The following is a 24,957-nucleotide window of genomic DNA, read 5'->3' on the forward strand; positions in this document are numbered from 1 at the left end:
CATGTGATTCGGATTCCACGTTAATCAGTAGGTCCACGTCTCATATAGCCTCGCAGCTGAAAGGGACGCTAAACTAAAATCAACTCAACTCATCAACTCATCATCACCGCCTGCATTAGCATAGCCGACATAACTGTAAGACGTAAAACTTAGTGGTTCAGATTCCACGATAATCAGTAGGTCCACGTCTCATATAGCCTTGCTGTTGAAAGGGGCGCTGAACTAAAATCAACTCAACTCATCACCATCGCCTCCATTAGCATAACCGACATAGAAAGACAGACAGACCTTGTTGGCTTTATTGTTGGACGTAAATCTCTTCATTGTTTAAAAGATTTCATTTACAAACAGAAAGACAGACGTATACATCATATTATCAAAATTAAAATACCAAGTCTACAGACACTTCTTGCGACAATTGCAATGCGAACCAGAAAACATTCAAGAATTGCATCTTATCATTTTTCTTAGAAGCATCATAGAAGTTCGCTTATGTGTTTTTAACTAGGGCAGTGTTGTTATCTCGTTGTAGTACGTATCATCAAAACATTTGACAATGGCATCTTATCTGTTGTTCTTGAAACTAAACCATTTTAAGATGAAGTTCAATGTACTAACAAAACAGAGGAAGAAAGAGACTAACAAAACAGACATTCACATATGTGTCTGTGTGTTTTTTTTTAAATGTTAGAACATGAACGGAACTTTGAATAAATACACTTGTTCTTTCAACTGCCTTTATAACTAAATGAAGAAAGAACATATATATATATATATATATTTTACTTACCTATTTTAATAAGAACGAGCGGTATCACAAAACACACATACACTTCAGTTTTAGGTTGAAAACACAATCAATTGATAGGATTTAATCCTAAGAACTTAAAGCACAAAACACTCACTACAGTTTAAGCTGAAAACACAATCAATTGGTAGGTTTCAATCGTGGTAACTGAAAGGACTCTGATGAAGATCCGGTAGACGTTCAAGAGTCTTTGCGGGAGGGGGGCGGGGCTTGGGAATTCAAATTAGCTAACCAATACAAGGCGACTAGAAAAGGCGTGTTTTTTCATGAACCTATAGCTGATGGTAACCCTAAAAGGCATGTTTCATCTTGTTTCTAGCAACATGATGTTCTCAAAGGCTATGAACATAACAACTAAACAGGAAGTGATATCGATTTACTTAGCATAGCAGATATCATCCTGTGAATATTCATATAACACACTTCACACCCTACGTTTTAAACAATATGATATGCTATGAGAAGTTTCCATTATTAGAATTTGCTCAATCAATGGAATCCATTCGCAGGAGGTGTGGGGGAAAGGAGTGTATAGGTATGTGTTTCGTTATGAGACTTATATCTGGTTTCATGTCTCACGTCTTTAAAAAATTGTGAAATACAATATTTACCTTAGCAACTAAGCCAATTTCGTGAGAGGCTTTGATCATTTGACTATCACGTCTTCTACAAACACTTTGTGGGAATAGGGCCAAGGGGCTAATCAACATGATTTTGCATGAGTATGTGTTTCGTTATGAGACTCATATAGTGTGTCTCATCTCACGCTTTTAAAAAAATCATGACATATAATCTTTACCTTAGCAACTAAGACCAATTTCATACAATCTGCTGAGAAGCTTCGATCATTTGAATATCATGCTTTCAGTTCATATTCTCCAGACATCTCGTGGGAATAGGACCAAGGGGCTAAATCGCTTATGCTCTTTGAAGACAAAAATCAATCAATCAATCAATTGGGAAGCTTCGATCATGATAACTTCTGTGCTAGCCGTAAAAGGCTATAAACATAGCAACTAAAGGCTTGTCGAAACTTGCCTCCCAATTCCAGGGGCTATGAACATAGCAACTAAAGAGGAGTAGGGGGTAACGGGGGTTCAAATAAACCAAAATTTTCCCACGCGCTTCTGTACTACCCGTAAAAGGCTATGAACATAGCAACCAAAGGCTTGTCGAAACTTGCCTCCCAATTCCAGGAAATGACACCGAATTCTAGGAAAACAAGATAATTTTTTGATGACTCGGCCTTCTATACGCGGGGACATCTACTCGAGCGGCATCACTACCATAATTTAATAATGTTTCGATATAAGCACGGTACGGATATGAACCAGATGATGAACTAATTAATTTATCGTTTAATAAAACATCAACTTGACTAAATAACGAATGAAGAAAATTATTTACAGGTGCAACAATATCCGCCGCAACTAAATTTGTATTATCGTTTTTTGTAATTTTACATTTTACATAGAGATACAAGTATGCAGTGTGAATAAAATCACCAGTTTCACCAGGTACAACAAATTCAATTGGTCCTTCTGACGATAAAGTAGAAACCGGACGATATTCAACAGTGGAAGATGACTCAATAGCAGTTTGAGTCATTGGAATAGTAAACAAATCAAGTTCACTTGTACAACATTCAGGACTACTTCCACTGAGTAAAGCCATGATTAACTAAATATATCACCGGAATATTTTCGATTACGTTTGACCGGAGGACCGAATTGTACAATAGCAGGAGCCTTACGTTTTCGTGGACGTCTCTTACCACTACCGGTTAACAACTGACTAAGTTTATTTGCAGCTTTAGTTTTTAATGTTTCTCCAGCTTCTTCTACGCGAGCACGAACGGATTCTTTAAATGGACGGTCTTCTAGTACATCACCTGCAACTTGTATTCCTGTTTGTAACGCTTGCCGGCCTACAGCTTTGGTACCTTGTTTTAATAAAGGCAATGCAAAACGAAATAAACCTTTAAAGAAACTACCAATCCCATGACCCCGTTGATAAACTGGACCTGAAAAGAAGGGAAGGCCACGTCCCCGCTGATAATACGTATGTTGCTTTTTCATTTTCCAGGAGAACGTTTAAAATGAAGTGTCACTGTCAATGTCCCGAAACGAAATGGTAAATTTCGTCCTGCGTGGTCCTTTAGTAGTATTTCAACACTGTTAAAGCAAAATTTAGAGAGTGGTATATAGTGAATATCTTGATATCGTAACGTTTGAACTTTTCCATAAGTCATATTGCCAACAGTTGCAATACGTAGTAAGGGAGCTTGCGTATCTCCCACCAATTGATATTCAATAAGATCAGTATACACAAAAATTTGAAAAGGATATCCAATATCTAAGTATGGTTGTTTAAATCCCTGTTTTTGAATAACGAGGTCATTTTTTTCATGAAAACCTAGTTGTATAGCCAAAGTAGGTGAAAGTGTTATAAATTCAACGTTTGGTTCAGAAGTAACATGAATAATATTGGAAGCGTTAAATCGTATAAATTCTGAAACTTTATTTAATTCTTCCAGTATGTGTTCAATGTTTGCATAATATCCAGGAGTAATTTTACTTTTCATAATTTCATGACCTTCTAATTTGTACCAAACGATATTTTCATCTTCGGTGACATTATGACACGTTAAAGGAATATGTATTTCACTTAATCCGACACACCAATCCGTATCTGTTAAACGTACAGTATTTTTCAAATTATTAATGAAATGGGTTGGACTATTTTTAGGATAAACGTCTGTACTTGCATTTGAAACCAGTGTAATGTAGAAACTGTCTTCGATGCTTTCAGAAATCATTTTCGTTTAAAGTGAAGTGTCAAGTTCGAAGTTCCAAAACGAAATGGTAAGTTTATACCGAGTTCATCTTTTAAGTTTACTTCTATCGTATCAAAATATTTCTTTTCAACTTTCACGTACTGCGGGTTATGAAATAAAATATTTTTGATTCGTCCATACCGCTCGTAAAATATACTAATTTTACGAAGTAAAGGTCCAATTTCTTCTTGTTGTTTTACAATATCCACACATACGTTAACTTCTGTTGGAATATTATAATCAAGGTTACAGGGATATTTTCCCTGAGGAGCCAGAAATTGTTCCCTATGTTGATCTTTTATATACACCACTGAATTATAAAAATTTGAATTTTCATTCATAAAACCGAGTATATGTTGTAAACCTTTTGTTATGTCTAGAATACACCGATCACGTGACCGGAAGGAATGTTGAATATACACTTGATTCTTAAAATAATTATATTTTATTATACGTACTTTCTCGGGAATTAGATTTAAGATGGCTTTAATGGATGCATAATATCCCTCTGTTACTTTAACAGGATATCGAATATATTCACCATCAATAAATGTATCGATTGTAATTTGTTCACCCGGACCAACATTATAAAAACTCCACGGTATATTAATTTGTGTTAAGCCCACAACCCACTCTCCGTCCGTTAAATCTATGGCCCTTGCAAGTTTTACTCGAAATGAGGATGTTGTATTATCAAAAAGTGTACTACTTGCATTGGAAGGTAACGTCACGTAAAAACCATGTTTCAATGACGAATTCATTATGCAGACTGAATACTAGATACTCGAATCCACGAATTCATACTTTCTGGGTAGCCTAACCATTTTACGAAAACCCACCCCTTCTTACGTTGAAGAACTTTTTCAATTAAATAGGTCTTGTTTGAGCTTAGAAATATTTTTTTTGTAATTCTTCAGCATAAAATATTCCTTTAATTTCATCACCATTCCAGTCTTTTAATTTATAAGTTACAGGATTTGATTTTATACATTTATCAACAAGAAATATTTCTCGAGACCAATTGGGCAAATATCCTTTTTCAAGCTTATGTTTATATTTAGTAATACGAACATAATCTCCTGCTTGAAATTTACAAGTTAATTTCTTCTTATGTACAGTCTTTCCGTACAGCGTATTCCACACTTGATTGATATTTGAATCATTTACTTCTGCGGGTGCCATTTTAATAGTTGAATGATAACTATGATTATAATTGTGTACAATTTGATCCAACACATCAATGTACCGATACGTATTTTCTGCAGTAAAATAACGATATATTTTACTTTTAATGGTACGAATTACTCTTTCTACTAACGCACATTTCATTTCCGAATGTACACTATAATGATTAATCCCAAAATCTTTAAACACTTTCTTTACATGGCGATTATAAAATTCTGACCCTAAATCAGTTTGAACGTGAACCAGTAATGGCACTTGATTTAAAATTGAAGTTATTGCATTAGCCATTTCAGGCCCTTTCTTTGTTTTCACAGGAATGCAATACAAGTACCGCGAAAAAATGTCAATTGCACATAAAATATAGCGATATCCGTCATTATACTTTGCAATATTTTGCATGTCCGCCAAATCGCATTGTAATGTTTCATTAGGACCACTAACATAATATTGTTTCCGTGGAAATGTTTTTCGTATTGGAGCGTGCATTGTATATGCATCTTGTGATGCTAACCATTTTTTAATTTTCTCTCGGGATAATTTTGTTTTACGTTCTAATGTACTAACACTGGATAAAGATGCAGGATCTGAATACTTGTAATAGATTTTTGATAATTTTGTCATTTCTTATTTACATTTTATATTCTTTCCAATACCGAAATACGTTAGCTGCAATTGCGGGGGATACTGCAGTCGAAGAAGAATGCCGTTTTCGAATTTTACTGCCAGTCACTTTCGGGGTTGTAAAAGCAGGTGAAGGCGGTCCTGGTGTACGTGAACTAATAAATTCCCGAGGAACATTAATATCATCCAATAACGTTTTAAATGGCTGTAATCCTACTGGTTGTGTTGAATATTTTCGTGTACGAACGACATCATTTACTAAATCGATAATATTGGAACCGGGAATGATATTTCCATCGATAGTTACTGTACCTGTTTGATCCCACGAGATTTTCTGTGAATTAATGAGTTGTTTAAGTAATAAATCCGTTTTCCTTCGAAGTGTTTTTGGTACTGATTGTAATATATCGGGTACAAGAGTTAAAATACCACTATCTGTACGACTACTTGCATTTTCTGAGTCAACAATGGGTAGGGCAATAGGATTTTCCGGTGTGGGACTCGATTTATAATGTAAATATTGATGTAATACTTGCTGATACAATTTCCATTTTTGTTCTCTACTCAAATCTGTACGATGTAAGATTTCGCTCATATCTTTATCTAGTCTTGATTGATGTGCTTCATGCGTCTTTAAATTAGATTGTATTCTATGAAGTGCATTTTCTGGAACTAATAGCATTTTACGTAATTCCGACATGTTATCTTCCAAAAATTGTTGAGGCTAAGGCACCAATGAGTGGCCCGAGAATTAATGGAAGTAATGCACCACCTTTCTGTAGTAATAATTTCTTTTTCTTTTTAAGAGAAAGTTTTGAGGAGAGAGCACGTAAGATCTTCTTATGTCTACGGAGCCTTTGCTTCTGAATTAATGATATGGGGATATTTCCTTTTATAGTATTTTTTGCTACTTGTGATATGGTACGAATCAAATCACCCGGTGCGTTTTGAAGAATAACTTTCCGATCGGATGGCTTGCATTTCGCAAGCGTGCAGAGCGTATTATAATGATGTTTTACCTTCAACATCTTGATGCTAACTAAACATAAAACGGTGTGGCCGCGTTTTTAACACTACTGTACACATGCATTATTTCTCCGGGAAATATATTTGTTCTCAGTCGTAGGGCATCATGTGTTTGTTGTGTAAGGTCAAACAATAAATACGTGTGTGGTTTTTGTGTAATTTCCTCAAAGACATTCACGAGTTGTTTGCTTTCACGAGGCATAATTTGTCTTGCTAAATATTCAATTTGTAACTTATCACGTGGATTCTTAAATACCACTATATAATGTGCATTTAAACTAATATCTCGAGCATCCCGGTTTTTTGGAAATAAATTTTGAACAATAAATATTACGGTTAATTTCTTGTGGTGAGCGTACTTGGTAAATAATTTGGCCACATCGTCATTTGTTTCTGACATTAAATCATCTAATATGAGTAATGAATTTTCACTTATATCAAAAGTATTTATATCGGGGATTCCTTCCAGAAAACGTATTTTTGCATCAACGTCCAAGTTTGGTATAACTGCGCCATAACACCATACAATTTCTTTAAAGGAAACATTCAACATATCATTTCTTTCTTTGATTAATCGATTCACAAAGTGAGTTTTACCAGCACGGGAAGGGCCGGCTATGAGAATAGTGCACGGATGTTTAAAACGTAACATCTTTGTTGCAAATGACACAATGTGATAGAAACTCTGCTTTTTATTCCCCAAAAAAACGAGTCTCTGGCCAATCATTTATGAGATCTATAGCCATACGGAACAGTAACACTTTTTGGTACGTCAGTCACAATGTCAGCGTCTATTCGTCTGCGTTTACTGGTCACCATTTGATGTGTCTTTAGTTCTCTTCGAGAAAAGATGCGCAAATCTGGTTTCCGAACAATTTTGGATGGCATTTCGATTACAGTTGCCTCCCGATTCCCCGTCACTAAATCATAAAAACTATCAAAATTAATTTTATCACTTGTTCTGTGATTTAATGTTATTCCACGTATTTTATACACATATTTCATTTCCCCACTAGCATTGCGTAAAGCGTAGGCGTAATTCTTTGCACCTAATGCTATTACTTTACGTATTTCCCAACCTTCGGGAACTTCATTTGTTAACCCACCCAAATACGAACTTAATTTTAATGGGAGTTGCTCATCTTTTCTTTGTATAAACATGATACTGTCCGTATCGCAATAGATTACATTCTGTTCTCCAACACTTGTTAGTAGATCATACAGCCACAGTCGTGCCCATGAGGTTATAAATGCTGCCAGCACAACATTTGAAAATGCTAATGGGATATTTTCACTCTCACAGTCTTTATATTGAACAATTAAATGAGTTTCACCAACTGGTGTTACAGCTTGAATTTCAAATTTAGGATCTGTTAAAATTTTTAAAAAATCCTCTGCTGTATCAACCATTGTGCACTGCGAAAGGTCTGTTCTTTGTCCCCATTTCCCGTACAGCGAATTCAAAAACAGTTTCGCTGTACTGCGCAGGCCTGGATTATATTCTATGTTCTCATAATTTAACTGTATTCCCTCATGCCTGAAATATTCTTGAATGTACTTTTCCTGCTCTTCTTTTGTAGTGCATTCTGCAGGAAAGCCTGAAGCTTCTTGTTTCATTTGTAAAAAGGATTTCACATATGACCCAAATAATCCTTCACAAACATCTTTTTCCGGGACTAATAAATCAAACTCCCATATTTCATGAATTTCAATTAGCTCATACCCATTGTCTAATGCTTTGTGCAGTTCGGGGGTACAAAACGTACCTGTAATGATACGTTCAAGATCTATGTGCGTACATTCATCATCATTTTGTTCATCCATGCACGATTTACACAATCCAAAGATTAATCTTCCTCCCGTAACATAAGGGAGGATTGGAAAATATAAATCGGAGGGTGGAAGAACACTGCATTTTACAAGTCCATGAATGTTTCGCACATTGGGGAAATTGGGGCCATTGTGTACTTTAGGTACATTCACAGGCATGCCTCGTTTACACATTGTTGCGGGATAAAGCGAGGTGACATCTACGTAAACTACGTATTCGTCCTCTGCACAGTCTACATATAACTTAAAATTTTCTGTTCTACCTCCTTGATAGGCAGATTTCGGAATGAGAGGATCACGAATATGTTTGCACCGTTGTTCAAGGATCTTCTGTATATGTTTATCACGTTTTACCATTGCATCCCATTCACATTCCCAAATTTCTATTAAATTATAACCTAATTTTTTCAAATAGTTGCGGCAGTGCACTGTTTGTTCGTATCTCTTTTCAAAAGTGTTGTACGCACCATTTTCTTTGCATAAAATGCTATTTCTATTATCTTTATAACAGCTTCTACAGGAATGCCAGTAACATCCCATGAACTGATATATAGTGTTTGTTTTAGCGTCAAAACCATCGACTTTATATCTGCCAAACCGTTCCTCCAACGCATTATTCGAAGTAACAATAGATCTCTTTGTTACATGTTCCATATACTTCAACCATTTTAATGCTTTAATACTCTGTTGTTGAGTAAGTTGGAACCCGTTTGGAGGAATAACTGGAATTGTGTTTTCAATCAGGTGATGACACCGGTACGTCAACATTGCTAGACTAGCGATCGTCGTGCTGGAAATAAAACATTGAATACCATTTGTTTTCTCTTCAATCATGGAGGTAAATTTAATTACTGCCTCCGCCAATATACGCACATCGTTCCGGCAGTACTCCAACAATTCTTTCTGAAAATCAAAAATATCACCATTCCGTACTCGCTCTTCATGCCACAGCATAAATTCTGCCCGGTCTGCCGTACTACGTGAGTCTGGGTCATAATAATGCAATGCCGGCCATTCTCCAACATAATTTTGATGTTCCTCTGTATTAAAGAGATATGGAAAATCTCCTTTTTTCAATTCAACATTCAATCCTAAGGTTTTCGGTAATTTGGATAATTTTACACCAAGATAAAGAAAAGTGTCCCGGAAATAAAAACGATTACTAATACTAATTTGAAATATCTTTTGACCGTGCATAAGAACATGTGGAGTTATTTTTTGTTTCTCAATAAGTGTGCGAACACAAAATAGACCATCATATCGCGAATTATTGTGAGCAAGTGCCACAATAATCTGATACTCTGGCCTTTCCATAAGCACATGTTCAATAAACGCCTCCATGGTTGTGAAAGAAAACATACGGTTCCCGGATATTTTATCTCCGCACTTGAAACACAAACTATCTACTCCAGTATTTATGCAGTGAAAACATACATTCGAACAACAACATAAATTTACGGCATGCTCCCGTTCACCTTTCTCATTTGGTGCTAATAGCATGGTTTCCACATCAAATATAATATACAAAAACCGTTCAGTGCGTTTTAGCTTACACTTTTGAACGAAACATCGATGGCCAACAGTTACGTGCACTTTACAAAGACTACAATAGTAATCGCCGCATACATGAGCTGATTTTCTTTTTCTCACATCATACATTACACCACATGCGTTACACAATTTTACGTAATCACATGTGGATTTCTTTACTTTATTTAGTGTTAAATGGTTAGTAAAGCAAGTGCCTTCAGCAAAGTTTCTATTACATTGTGTACAATGTACCAATTTCGCGTTAGTTTCTTTACCATGAAAATGTTCACAGTACGAACATCTCATCTGACATTGGTGAGCACTTTTATCTGATCTAAATCCTTCCAAGCACGAAAAGCAGAAATTCCTCTTACCCATAAACGAAGTAATATTCTTAATGGGCTGGAAATGACCCACAGTATCCCCTCTCTGATACAGAATAAATATCTTTTTCTCAGCATTTATTCCTGGGTAGCGTACCACAGGTGTTCTGGAATCTTCCGGTAATTCATATACTACAATTTGATAATTCTTTTTCACTAAATAATTTTGAAAGGCAACTACATCTTCCAAATCAAATCCCTGTTTCCGTTCAACGTACATTTTTGCATCGTTACACAATTTTTGTGCTTTATTTTCCCAAGTTTTGCGTGTAGGCAGGGTCATAACATAAAGTGCATCCTTACTTTGTTCATGTTTCGTAATCCAATATACTATGGATTTTGGTAGACAAAGAAAATCACTAGCCTTTGTGGCCACCACATGATCCTTGAAAAACATACTCATTTCTGCATATTTTCTTACCGCTGCGCGTTTAGGTATACCCTGTCCGTGTAATCCATCAACGATGTCAAACCGGAATTCTAATTGATTTCCTAAAAGAAATGATTCATTGCTATTTAGTACGTTCTCCACCGTTCTAAGAACCACATCGGTATTCAAATTTTGACGTTTTCGCCATGGAACAAACACTTCTTTATTCAGGAGATCTCGGTCGGAATTTATTCTTAAACCAACAAAATCGTGGGGCCGTGTATCCCTCAGAACGGTAGAAAGCGCATAATCCATCATGGATGTAATATAATCCATGGGATTTGTAATTATATGTTGCACCGTTGGTTTTACAATAATTTCCACCCCTTTCATATTAAAACGCGGGTACTCTCTCACATTTCTCCCCACAATTTCAAACATATTACACTCTCTTTCATTCCCTCCATATCCTCGCAATGGAGGGTGCTGAGAAGTTGTGGGTCGCATATCTTCTGAATAATGTGCATTATTCAGACGATCAACACGCGCATTTTCTTCCTCAATTTCTTGTAATTTTTGCCACAACATCTCTGTAAAGTCAGTTTCGGAATTTTGAATTTCTACTGGTTCATCCAAATTAATTTCATTTAATAGTGCCCAATCAATATGTAATGAGTCATCATCATCATCATCATTATGTTCTGATTGAACATTTTCTCGATTTCCCGTAAATGAAAAGAACGCGGATACACTTTTGTCACTCACTCGCTCTAACTGCCCCTTCTCAGAAGCCATATAATTTAAATATGACATAAATGCCGCATCATACAGTCGATCTTCACGGAAAAATCCGTGGTCAAAAAGCTCTATAATATCCGCTGCTGAGCGAACATTATTCAGAATGATATATTGATTATTTTTATAATATAGGTACAAAAGCGATAGTAGATCACTTACAATTTCAGACGATCCAACATACCCTGCTGCTTGCAGGTCCACTACTTGTTGCCAAGTCTGTAAAACACGTTCAGCACTATCCAAGCCTCTCAGTCTTCCCTGGAAAATGGTTTCATCAATCACGTTAAATTCCTCAAAGTAAAACTCCATTTTTTTCTGTAAAATACAAGACAAAAAAAGTGCAATCAATATATGTATACAATGACTAAAAAACCTGAAAACAAACGAAATTTTGAAAATAATAATAATAATAATAATAATAATAATAATACTTACCGAATAATAGTTTATCTCTGTTTAAGTGATAATCCAATTGAAATCCACGTCTTTCGTGCTCTCTGCTTTTTTCTCGATTCTATCACTTATTTGCTTCAGCACCTAAAACAGAAAAGAAAAAAAGTGTACTTAGTTACCGTATTACGACTTTTCAAATTACAAAAATATGATATTCAACGTAGCATTAACCTTCTCAACCATATTGGCTTTGCATGTAAGAGAGCCATTGTTCGATTCCCGGGGCGCATTCTGTTAACTACCTATCCAATATAAGATTGTAAAATATACCATTTATAACTGAAAAAAGTCTACAGTGCAAGCAAGCGTACGGTTCTCCACGTGGGATAGCCCTGGTTCGAGTTCCGGCAGTATCATGGCTCCCTACTCAATAAAACTTCCCATATACTTTCTAAATACCAGTTATATCTTACACAATTCATAGCTACATATAAGTAACAATATCTGCTAAGCAAAATGTTTATCGTACGGCTTTTCACGTGGACAAGCCCTGGTTCGATTCCCGGGAGCGCATTCTGTTGACTGCGTGTTATATCTTACACAATTCATAGCTATGTATAAGTAATAAGTTCACACTGCAAGCATACAATTTAGCGTACGGTTCTCCAAATGGGAGAATACTCCTTCGATTCCCGGTGCAATCATTAATGTTGCTTCCCTACATATTACATTATACTATATCTTAGTCAAGTTATAATTCCATAAAAGTACACCGAGTCATATCATTTTTTCAATACCGGAAAATCCGCAATCAATTCCCGATAAAACCAAACAGTTCCGTCCCCCTTATACTCCAAACAATTACAATATGTCCCTTTCCCATATAAAAATGAACAAGTATAATACAAGAAAACTACAACGTTATTACTTACCAATCTTCCAATCTCTCCTAGTAGTAAAATATCTTCTTCGCAAACTTAACACTTGATGTTCTTGGTGCCCTCTTCTTTCTAAATGTACACATCATGCAAATGCATCAGTATTTATATGCCCTTCAATCTTTCTAGAAGTTTCGAGTGTGTTCTTTCCCCTATTCCAACAATAATAAATTTTAAAAAGATCTGGAAGCTTCTAGTACTTTCTTTCACTCATTCCGACGATCCAAATTTCTAGAAAATTCTCCAGCAGCAGCTGTCGCGTTACTTGTGCTGCATATTAATGAATTACCTTGTTCTACGTGTGTGATCTGCATATTTTATTTCCGAAAGGTCTTTTCTGTATTCTGCTTGTCCAATTAACATTTCTTTTAACCGGAAACATTTATTATGTGTCATGTTACCTCCGGCCGCACCTGCATACATTATGTGTCATTAGTATGCGGGAAAAAAAGGGTGTATCCATTTTTTAAAAACGTGCATTAGGAACTGCTAAAATGTCAGAAATATCGACACTCATGAATATTTATGAATGTCGAAAAGATGCCCCTATCCTACTGCCCGCAACCAGAGGGGGATAGGGGGGCCTGGCCCCCCAGACTTAAATATAAAATATCATTAATACAAAAAAAAAACACAATTTAGATATTTGTAAGAGAATTTTTAATGACTTAGCCCCCCTAACTTATTCATGCCCCCCCCCCAAATCTCTGAGGCTGGTTGCGGGCCTGGAACTTAGGTATACTTTAGGGACACTTATTGATTTAGTAGAGATAAAGTTATAATTATTGGTTATCAACATTTATTTTGGACCCTTAAGGCACTTTATAAGGAATATTTTAAAAATATATACATCTATATATATTTTTTTTCAAAATCACTTGAATGTACATTTTCCCTGTAGCATTTGTATATAGTACACATAAAATGACCAATTTCAGAACACTGTACTAGATTTTCGAGTATGAAAAAGTGTACTATAGAAAGGTCTCTTTTGTGATTACGCACCATAAGAAATCACTTTTGGTGGAATTCATAGAAACATTTTTTTTTTTTTTTTTTGGGTTTAGACACAGGGGTACTTGGTATTTTTGACAAAAAGTGAGACCTGAATTTTCCCTATTCTGATATTTGCAAGGGATTGGTTCATCCTGATCATCATGAGTAAGAGAATAGTCTACTTTCTCCACTTTTACACTTCGTCAGTGAACTTTGAGGTGGACAAACATCGTGAGCCTGGGATTTCTCGCAGTTATCCAGTTTTCTCCCACTTTTTCATTCGATCATTTTCTCCATTTCTCATCATCACTGTCTCCTTTAACCTAGCCGGCATAATCGTGGGACGTAAGACTGAAATATTTTTATTTTTATTTTTACCTGCGTTGCAACCAGAATCCAACAAAAAATACACTGCACGGAGTAGAACTTCTGTAAGTAAAATGTACAGTATCTGTACATGGCTTTTCTCAAATACGTTTTAACGCAAATAAAAATGAGTGTTATTTGGCATATAACATTCAAAATTAGTCTTCTGCAATACACAAGCGATCAATTGTTTACTTTGATCATCCCTGTTTACTCAATAGAAACACAGTTATAAAGCAAAAAAGGAAAGCACAAGTTTCGCAAAGCACATTAGTAGTTCTATGACTGACCAACAAGTAGGAACACTGTCTATGCACAATCTTCAATAAACACCGAACACTACGATTAAATGAACACAAATGCATTTGAGTGACTGTTAGGCGGTTTTCATTGTTAAAACAAGTAGCTGAAAACTATGTTCAGTATACTGTACATTTTCCTTCAACGAGTGTAAAAAAACGTAAATTTGCCACGGAGGAGGTTAAGGCAAGTGAATGAGGACGGAGGAATTGGTGGAATGAAAATGTGAAGTATTCCGAGAAAACCCATGGACATGATGTTGTTCACCACAAATTTACTTAGCCGAGGATCGAATCAGGGACTCCATGCACCAGAGCTTTACCTTATTAAAAGAAAAGTAACTTCAAAACAAGGGCACAAAAAGATCAGAACAAGCGATTTATTTGATATTCTTCAGTGTTTACTGAAATATACTTTGAGTTGGTGATGGTTTTTCTTTCTAATCTGCTAAAGAAACCATAGGTCTCAAATGTCATACACAAGTCACCAGAAAACTATAATCTAAACAAAAGAAAAAAGTAAGTGTAGCTTTACAGTTGTTTGAATATTTTATTCTATTAGAAATACAGGAACACACATTATCATTCATGTAAAAAAGTAGAAAAATATAATTAATGCATTATATACATATTTGTCCCCATATTACTAGACACATATTGATTTCATCTATCAAATACATTACAAAGGACTTAAAATAGACTTTCGACAACTTTAAAGTACAATATATTCAGTACCTTAATTAATATAACATTCATTTTAATATAAACGTAAAGGGATTTACCCACTTAGCGACCTGTAAGTCATACGTGAAATGAATATATTACATATAATCCGCCTTATGCAGAGTCGTTTTGATGTATAATTAGCGTCATACTAAAGGCCAGACTACTGCAGGAAACATATGTCAGTCGAACTCTTTAGTATGGCACTAATCACGCGTCAGAACGACTCTGCATAACGCCCAATATGACTTATTTCGAGGGATTTTGAATATAACATAAAACAATTCGCAACACAACGTAGAGTATTATTCAGTCTCACTCACAAGTGAATGATTGCGTTAGAAAGATCTAAATGAGTCAATACATTCTCCAGCTGTTTCTGGACATCAAAAATGTACGAAAAAATTTCAAATGAGTTTGTTCAACTAATATTTTATATATAGTAATAACAATAAGACAAGTGATCTTGTTAAATGAATTATTTGTACCCAGAAAATCTGAAATTATTGCCTGAATTAAACTTGTACATTTTTGACGTTTCAGCAAAAGTCGTTGAGTGGTGTTTTAAAGCAATGTGAGTCTTAATTACCAAACAGAGCACTGTCCGCATACAGAAATTGCTTAAATTAAACTTTACCTGTCTCAACTCTTCGACTTTTGTGCTCAGCTTTCGAGTTGTCAGAAATGCATACAAATTTAAATCGAAGTACAATATACTTAAATCAGTAGTTGGAATCGATTATGCTACTGTATAGACACTTCAAGTTTGGTTAAATTAACGGTACAAGAAGGATATCAAGGTACAATCACAAAGACTCTGAAGCAATAAGGAAAACGTAATCGCTGACCACAACAATAATATTTCGGAGACAAAACTTGTTGAATTTAACCCTTTCAGCCCTGATTTTTTGTTTACTCTCCGATTTTATTTTTATTTTGTTTTATTATTTTTTGACTTAACAAATGCAATACAACCGTCAATTTGTTTGCGGATGTCATTTTTAGAGAACTATGGATGAAACATTTTGCGTGCACTAGGTTGAAATACGTATGCAAAATACAAAACGGCATTACTCCAAAAGATCATAGTGATCTACATAGTTTAGAAACTGAAAACACATCACTAAAGCAGAAGGATGATTTATTACAAATACTTTGTTTCGCCAAGAATAGAACAGCCTACTTGGCTGAGCTTCGTCCATCGTGATAGCCCCTGCAAGTACTCTACAACAAATGTGCGTACTCTACAACAAATTTCCTGACAACAGATTAAAGCATCAGAGAAATAGCGGAAAGTGATTTAGACAAGTTAGAATACTGACATTGAAAACCCAGCCATTTTGAATCCTCCAGAGTAATTATATTAGCCTTAAAATATGATGTACACAGATGTTACCAGCAGGTCTGAAAGGGTTAATTTAGTAAACAATTAAAATGTCTTGTTTCTAAGATTCGCATAACCACTGCGACACTACAATAAAGGCACGGTGCTACTTTTTAAATACTTTTCACAACTTCATGTAGGGACAAAACAAGAATCCCGTCCTATGTCTAGAGCTCCCAGACTTTCAGACTAAAAAAAACGGGATACCACATAAAAGTTTCCAGTATAGTCATAGATAGTTAGTTTGTTTTGCTGAAGTATCATAATTAATTGAATAATAGGTCAATACTCACCAAGAGTGACTGACAGAGTAGATTATTTTTATTAGTTGACAATCTATGACTAATAAAAGTGCTAGTTTTTAAATCGAACGAATGATATTTAGTTGCTTTGTAGCAAAACCGGGATATTTGAAGTTCCAAACAAGTTTTAGGGGGATATGATGTAGGCTTTCCGCTAAAACCGAGTGTCTAGGAGCCCTAACCATGTCGGTCGTACAAAAACAGTACAGTACACTATAAATTCATATGAATACAATATTGGCATCCTAATATTTCCTTACATCATGATATCCCGAAATGTCTACCCAAATATACCCGTAACTAAATCTCTAAAGATCAATTTCATATTGTTATCAATGCTCGATTTACGTTTTCTTGTTAGCAGTTGCAAGTGCTAAGACTTCGTAGGATCCCTTACAACATAAATTAATTAATGCTAACTTAGTTTGATTTCATATACCCTCTATAACTGTACTTTGCACAAATAGTCTAATTAATAAAATTACACTATTAGTAGATTAAATCAAAACCTCCATTTACCTAAACTTCACTGGTTGTAATTTTTTTTTTATCAGTGTTGTACAGAAAACATATTTTTTTTACATTTTACAACCTCTTGACGTAAGTACATATACCACAAATATTAAAGATATCGTTCCAAGTACGAAACATATATTGTACATTTACGAATATGTTAATGTTTTATTATTAAAAAAATGTACCACACATGACGAACTGAACGCAAAGTAAAGTTCTGTAAATGTTAATGAGAATTATCCGAAGCAAGGAAAGAAAGTTTCCAGAGAGAAAATATAAAACAATTTGCTAGGAAAAAAAAAAAAAAAAGGTGGAAACTTGTTCGCTTAATATACTTGTTTAATATAATCCTCCAAACTAAACTCAATGAATAAAATAACCATATGTAATTTTCAGGAAAAAAAAGGAAAACTACAAGAAAGTAGACTGAGATGGTTTGGGCATTCATGTACGAACACCACCTTCGGAATACATAGCTCATCAAATGGATGCTATAGAAGTGAATGGGAAACGAGCACAACGCCGGCCAAAGAAGAAGTGGGGAGATTGTGTTAACAACGATATGACACAGTGTGTTACAGTGGATATGACACAAGATAAAACAAGTGAAGGACCGCGATCCGAAAAGTTAACCGCAGCTAACTGGGAAAAAGGCTTAGAACAGAAAGATTTAAGGTTCCAACATAGTTAGGTCGTAGTCTTCGTATTTTCAGTATGTACATACACTTGTCTATATTCTGTCAAAATATTTAAAAATAACGTTAATACTAATGCTAACAACATAGATATCTGTATAAAATGTTACCCCAAATATATCCCTAAATAAATCTCAGAAGATCAATTTCATATTGTCTACCAATGCTTGATTTACGTTTTCTTGTTAACAGCTGCAAGTGCTAGGACTTCTTCACAGATTTTTTTGTAACACCATGCATCACCTTTTAAGCGTTTCCTTCGGATGCCCACAACACCTAAAGAAGCTATTTGGCACACTTCTAGTTCAAAGGAGAGCTTGGCGCGCCCATGTTGATCTTTAACTTTTCCAATAAGAACGTACCTGAAAGAAAAAAAAATCACTTGAGACTGAAGACGGAAAGAAAGAACTATAAACAATGTTATTGTTTAACAACAATAGGTAAATTATTTAACAATAATATGACGAGTGTAGTTTGTCCGGACTAAAGTATTTCTCTAATGTTAGGACGATGCCAGCGCATGCTTACTGCGCAATGAAATGATAATTTTTGTACAATCTTTGGGCCAGACTCCTGGATTCTTAACGGGTGTCCCACTAACATATATACGTGTGTATGTGAATAGTTATATAAGGTAGTTATCTTAGCGGTGGCTGTAATAATCTTAAAATGACGTCTATGGGACATTCCGAACAGACATGTGGTTTAAAATACTTTAATAGTACGTGAAAACACAAGAGCTCCCATACACATAAAAGTTTGACGCCGCTAGCCAGTCGTGCAGAGGGCAAACATCTAAGGTATGTACGCTGTAGTTCTTGCGTAGCGGAACGATGGTCGGCTAGATCCAGGTAGCGGTCAGATGCTGTTTCAATGCATCCAATTTTTCCCATACGTTTAGATATGTATGAGGCCAGAGTAGAAGACGTATACCAAGTATAGCATGTTGGGTTGCCCTGGCAGCGTGCGGACGTGGCTACCTTGCTGGAAGAAGGGTTTTCACAAGGCGCTCAGATAAGGACTAAGAAGGTGACGAGATAATGATAAGATGCACTAGCAACACTCCCATAAAGAAGACACCAGCGGCAGTTCTGCGTAACGACTGTCCATCTCTTGGAACCAACTATAAAATGATGATCGAAGTTATTTAGTTGCAGAATATGCATTCATTGGTATTATCCTAACATTGGAGACTATGATCCACACATAGAATTCGGGCATACAACTATACTTGTGGTGTTGTTCGGGTATCATCAAATTACTTGCAATATACACTCTATACACAGCATTTTGTGATGCAAAATTGTTTGAATCGGACGATGTATACGCGGGGTTATTAAACTTCACCATTATATAACGAAAGGCATTTTCAGCAGAAAGTTGAAATAGGTGTTACTGTTTATGCAACAAAGGTTGTTAAATTTTGTTTTTATCAAAGAAACTGTCATGAGTAAGGATCATGTCTGGTTCCCTGAAATCTCGCTTACAGCCAACAACGTCATATATAAAAAGTCAAAGGCAGTAATATTGCCTCCTCACACCAAATGTTTTGGAAACACAGTAATGATATATTCATTCATATTCATATTGTCTTTATTGCAAAAACTTCAGGAGGACACCCAAAGCATTACAATCGTCCAACTGTAAAGTTACAGATTACAATGCATACATAATATTTACAAAAAGGTAAAAAATGGATACAGAATATTTACAAAAGGATCAGAAATTAAAATATATGGAGTGTGGTCCTACACCTAGATATAACAGCAATACATATTGTAATATATATAAATTCTCGATTATAATTCCGGGGGCCGCGGTGGCTCAGTGGTAGAGCGTTCACCTCTGGTGCTAGGGGTCTCGGGTTCAAATCCTGCTCCCGCCAAGTGAACTTTGTGGTGGACAAACACCGTGTGCGTGGGTTTTCTCGGGGTTCTCCCGTTTCCTCCCACTTTCTTCATTCCACCATTTCATTCATTACTCATTATCACCGTCTCCTTTAGCCTAACCGGCATAACAGTGGGACGTAAAACTCAAAATTTCATTTCATTTCATTTTCGATTATAATTCCAATACAATACAAAGAATAACGATTTCAACACAATACAATAGGATGACTACTATACATGTCAATTCATTTTCCTCAGTTCTTCAATGCTATGTTATTTTTATTTTAGCTTAACTGCTTTGTAATTTCGTAGAACTCTTCTATAGCATATATTGGATTATCTAATAAGAGTGATATAATTTTACTTTTAAAAGTACACACTTCGGCATCTCTCAGTGCTTTAGGGAGAGAGTTGAATAATTCTGCGGACGTGACAATAAAACTCTTTTGTGTTTTGGTATAATTGTAATACACTGGCATTATTTTATTTCTGTTTCTAATGTTATATGAATGATACCTGGAATGTTCAGGGTAGTTATCTATGTTCTTTTACATACATTAAACATTGAAAAACAAAAATAGCAGGAAGAGTCATTATTTTGAGTAGCTTAAAGATAGGTTTGCAGTGACTGCGAGAAGGAAGACTACATAACAACCTGATAGCTTTCTTTTGCGGCTTTAAGAGCTTATGAGTGTTACTAGATCTACCCCAACGAATAGTACCATATGATAGGAAGCTGTGGATTGGGCAAAGTAAACAATTCTTAAGTTTTTCAAACTAACGCAACCTCTTAATTTTCTCAACATGTATATACCCTTTGTTACATTAGCTGCCGTGATTTCAATATGATTGTACCAGTTTAATTTTGAAACAAGTTCAAATCGCAAAAAATTAACCTTAGAATTTTTTTCTGTGTAATCTAGATTGTTATATGTAACATTAAGATCTTGTGTTTTACTCAGGTTTAAACACAATAGGTTTGCAGTACATCAGTCCTCAATTACAGCGGTTATATATTAGGTTAAGTGTTCTCTTTCGACAACTGATTTAGAACTTACACAGATTCCAAAGTTATCAGCGAAAAGATAGCCTTTAGCGGGAATAGTAGCCACTTTGGGAAGGTCATTGATATACCTAGGTGCATAAGGAATAAAATGAGACCCAGAACTGATCCTTGTGGTTCCCCAGAACCTACTTGCAAGTATTTGGAGTCCGAACTGTGGAATTGTACTCTTTGATATCTGTCTGATAAATATGATTTAATAAGGTTTAACGCGTCATGTTGAAAACCATAAAAAACTAACTAACTCTATGGCCTATGGAACCCGGAGGTTCAGTGCCGCGTTCACAAAAGCTCTCCACTGACTTCTATCCTTAGCTAATTGGATCCAGTTTCTACTTTGTATTCCTATCTCTGCGAGATCCATCTTAATATTATCCTCCCATCTGCGCCTAGGTCTTCCTAATGGTCGTTTTCCTATGGGTCTACCAGTCAAGACTTTGAAAGCGTTTCTACTTTCTTCCATTCTAGCTACATGACCTGCCCACCTAAGCCTCCTAGACTTGACGACCCTAACAATGTTGGGTAAACCGTATAAACTATGTAGTTCCTCGTTATGAAGCTTCCGCCATTCCCCATTCTCGTTCCTCTTGGGTCCGAATATTCTTCTCAGGATCCTGTTCTCAAATACTTTCAGTCTATGTTCTTCCCTCAGAGTAAGCGACCATGTTTCGCAACCATACAGAACAACAGGCATGATTATCGTTTTATATATTTTAAGCTTCAAATTCCTCGACAGAATTCGCGACGACAAGAGATTTTGAACCGAATAGTAACACGAATTCCCTGCTTTTAGTCGACATTTAATTTCTTCGTGAATATGATTTTCGTCTGTTAATATTGATCCTAAATATTTGAAATTATCCACTTTATCAAAAGTATTATTTTTATTATTTTAACGCCTCCACAATTTGCCGTATTACGGTCCCGACGCACTTCCATGTATTTAGTTTTCTCTGCATTTACTTCTAAACCCATGTCCCTGCAAGCGTTTGTTGAAAACCATAGTATTTTAATTTACTTAAAATAATCTTATGAGATACCGTATCGAACGCTTTAGATAAGTCATAAAATCTAACTTTGGTAAAATATTTTCTTTCTAAGCTGTCTAAAAGATCTTTAACTAAGGAGTTGTTGGTTTACTTGTACCTAATCCTTCTCTATATCCAAATTGAGAGCTATTAAACAATGAGTTACTCTCAAAATATTTAACTATTTGATCATTGAGCAATATTTCGACAAGTTTTGCTACTACAGGGATTATAGATATAAGTAGATAGTTGTCACATTCTTAATTATTGCCCTTTTTTGTGTACTTGAATTACTTTAACATATTTTAACATGTTAGGAAATATCGACTCTAACTAGGGATGATTCCATATCGGACCAAGTGCGTGGGAAAAAATATATATCGTCATCGTCTGAAAGCTCTTGCTATGAGAAGTACGAAACCGTTTTCAAATTATGGGCAAACCCGTAACTTGACCCTATAAGGGGCCAGTTTGTTGGTGTTTGTGACCCTATGTATGGCATATTCGACAGAATAAAACTGAATGTTACGCATAAGCGCCTGAGGCCATCATGTTCCTTTTTGGCTCATTGCTAGAACGTGACTCGAGCAAGTGTGTGATAATATCACTTTGCACCCAGACATACCCATTTGGTCAGTGTTGCCAACGAACTATAAATACAATGTGGAAGATGGTTTCTGTACCACTGGATGTGTAACCATGAAACATGGGATAAACATCATTCGTCATTAGAGAAAATATGCTGTGGACATATTCCTCTCCCAAGTATCCCAGTTTGTCAGTGTTGCCAACCAATTGTAAAATGAGAAGTTGTAAAACAGGTTCCGTACGATGAGACGTTTATACACCAAGCTTGGCAGAAACATCACACGACACTATAACAAAAAGGCGTTGAGTGTTACCGTCTCCCAACCATTCTAGGTTGTCAGTGTTATATACATCCAGTGGTACAGAAACCATCTACCACATTGTATTTATAGTTCGTTGGCAACACTGACCAAATAGGTGTGTCTGGGTGCAAAGTGATATTATCAAACCCTTACTCGAGTCACGTTCTAGCAATGAGCCAAAAAGGAACATGATGGCTCCAGGCGCTTACGCGTAACATTCATTTTTATTCTGTCGAATATGTCATACATAAGGTCAAAAACACCAACAAACCGGCCCCTTATAAGGTCAAGTTCCGGGTTTGCCTTTGATTTGAAAATGGTTTCGTACTTCTCATAGCAAGAGCTTTGAGACGATATATAGATTTTCCCCAGGTACTTGGTCCCGATATGGAATTATCCCTAGTAATATGCAACTGTTGACAATGTGTGTTAAAGGTTCAACAATAAAATATATGCCACTTTTAAGTATAATAGAATTAAGACCATATACATCACAGGTACTACTATTTTTCATCTTCAAAATTGCTTTTTCGACGTCCTTAACAGTTACTAATTTGAAAATAAAAGTACAAGATGGTTGAGGAATAGAATTCAGATAATTGTAAAAATTTCTACTAGGAGTTTTTAACTTAATCTCCTTTATTATTTCATTTATTTTATTAATGAAAAAATCATTTAAATCTGAAGCAGTAATTGAAGTAGGTCCATTTTCATTTTTCCTAGTTAAATTGCATTCCCTTCTTACAATATTCCACATGGCCTTACTTTTGTTGCCAGCATTATTTATTAGTAAGTTATTATTTTTTATCCTGGTCTCTTTCAATAACTTCCTAAATTGCTTTTATATTTTATATGAATTTCTTTAAATGACTTATTGCCAGTGCTTATGTAGAAATTATAATACATGTTACATAGATCTTTAATTGGATTTAGTTCTGTGCTATTCGATTTACATACAAAACATGTGAAGTGATAGAGCACGTGAATGTAGAATGGCTTCAATCCGTGAATTATCTGTCAACAAATGTACTTCAATACTGATGCATACTCAGCATAAGAAAAATAACGGCTTAACAATCTCTCTCATATAGAGGCCGAGATGAACGTAAACAGAAAACGATGCAATTTCTGTGGATCTTTTGAAGCGATGTTTAAGCATAGGATACATGATCCACACGGATATGTAGCTGCAACTAAAACCCCAAATAAAGTGGTACAGCTTCAGTAGACTACACAAACCCGACAGCTAAAGAATGCCTAGAGAAAGGAAAGTTCTTTGCACATCCATGAATTAATCGCTTATTTGGATTAACTGCCACATGTTTACGTACCGGCAACATGGGGAAGGAGTAACCTCGTAATGTGTACAACCAACGCTTGTTATGATCTGAAGATATTTTTGGAAAACAGAATAGTGACCTAATCAAGATCGACAGTATTAAATAAACGATTCTATGGTGATGCAAAGCCATTAGGTAGTATTGGATCGAGAAAAGTTTCATTTTTCCACTTCATCCAAATTGTACAAGCGATACATTTAGAAGCTGGAGAAACAAAATGTACTGAAAAACATGATAAGACCTTGTCAGTTGCAGAACTGTGATTTAATTTGTATACTTTATGATCATCTCAATGGGAAGATACTTATGATTCTAATTATCAATGACAAGTAAATTCTGCGAGGTTCTTTGTGATGAACGAACAATTCCACTTGAAACACTTCAGAAATTGACCGACTGAATGTAGTGATCACAATTCGTGGCCGTTATTTCAATAAACGCAAAAGTCAATTTGTGCGTTGAAAAGGAATATAATTGTGCTTATTTCTTATCTTGAAGAAATAAATAAACTTCTTTTGAACTTCATTACAAATACTTCACAAAATTACACTTTTAGGGAGTGTTCACACACACCAGCAGAAAATAGGAAATATTCTGACTCAAAATACTTCTAGCATTAGATACAACAAATATTATTACTAACAGACGGTTTTCTATCATACACATAGTGCTATTTCAATATTTGAAACAAGAGCTAAGATTAAATATACTGTACTCGTTCTGTCTTTCTCTCTATCGTTTGCTTTCA

At 35.5% G+C, this 24,957-nt stretch overlaps 1 protein-coding gene across 4 annotated transcripts in view; it reads right to left on the reverse strand.

The window, feature by feature from the left end:
- Nucleotides 1-14,909: 14,909 nt before the first annotated feature.
- LOC145661463 (maternal embryonic leucine zipper kinase-like) overlaps nt 14,910-24,957 on the reverse strand; it is a 482,991-nt gene continuing 472,943 nt past the window's right edge. For all 4 annotated transcript variants that reach the window (XM_081726778.1, XM_081726784.1, XM_081726775.1 and 1 more), the window contains one exon: nt 14,910-18,361. In XM_081726778.1, coding sequence (XP_081582904.1) covers nt 18,172-18,361 — 190 coding nt within the window. In that variant the 3' untranslated portion in view covers nt 14,910-18,171. The remainder of the gene's footprint in view (nt 18,362-24,957) is intronic.

Source organism: Thermobia domestica, chromosome 1 (assembly GCF_964235325.1).
Source record: "Thermobia domestica chromosome 1, izTheDome1.hap1.1, whole genome shotgun sequence".
NCBI lineage: Eukaryota > Metazoa > Arthropoda > Insecta > Zygentoma > Lepismatidae > Thermobia > Thermobia domestica.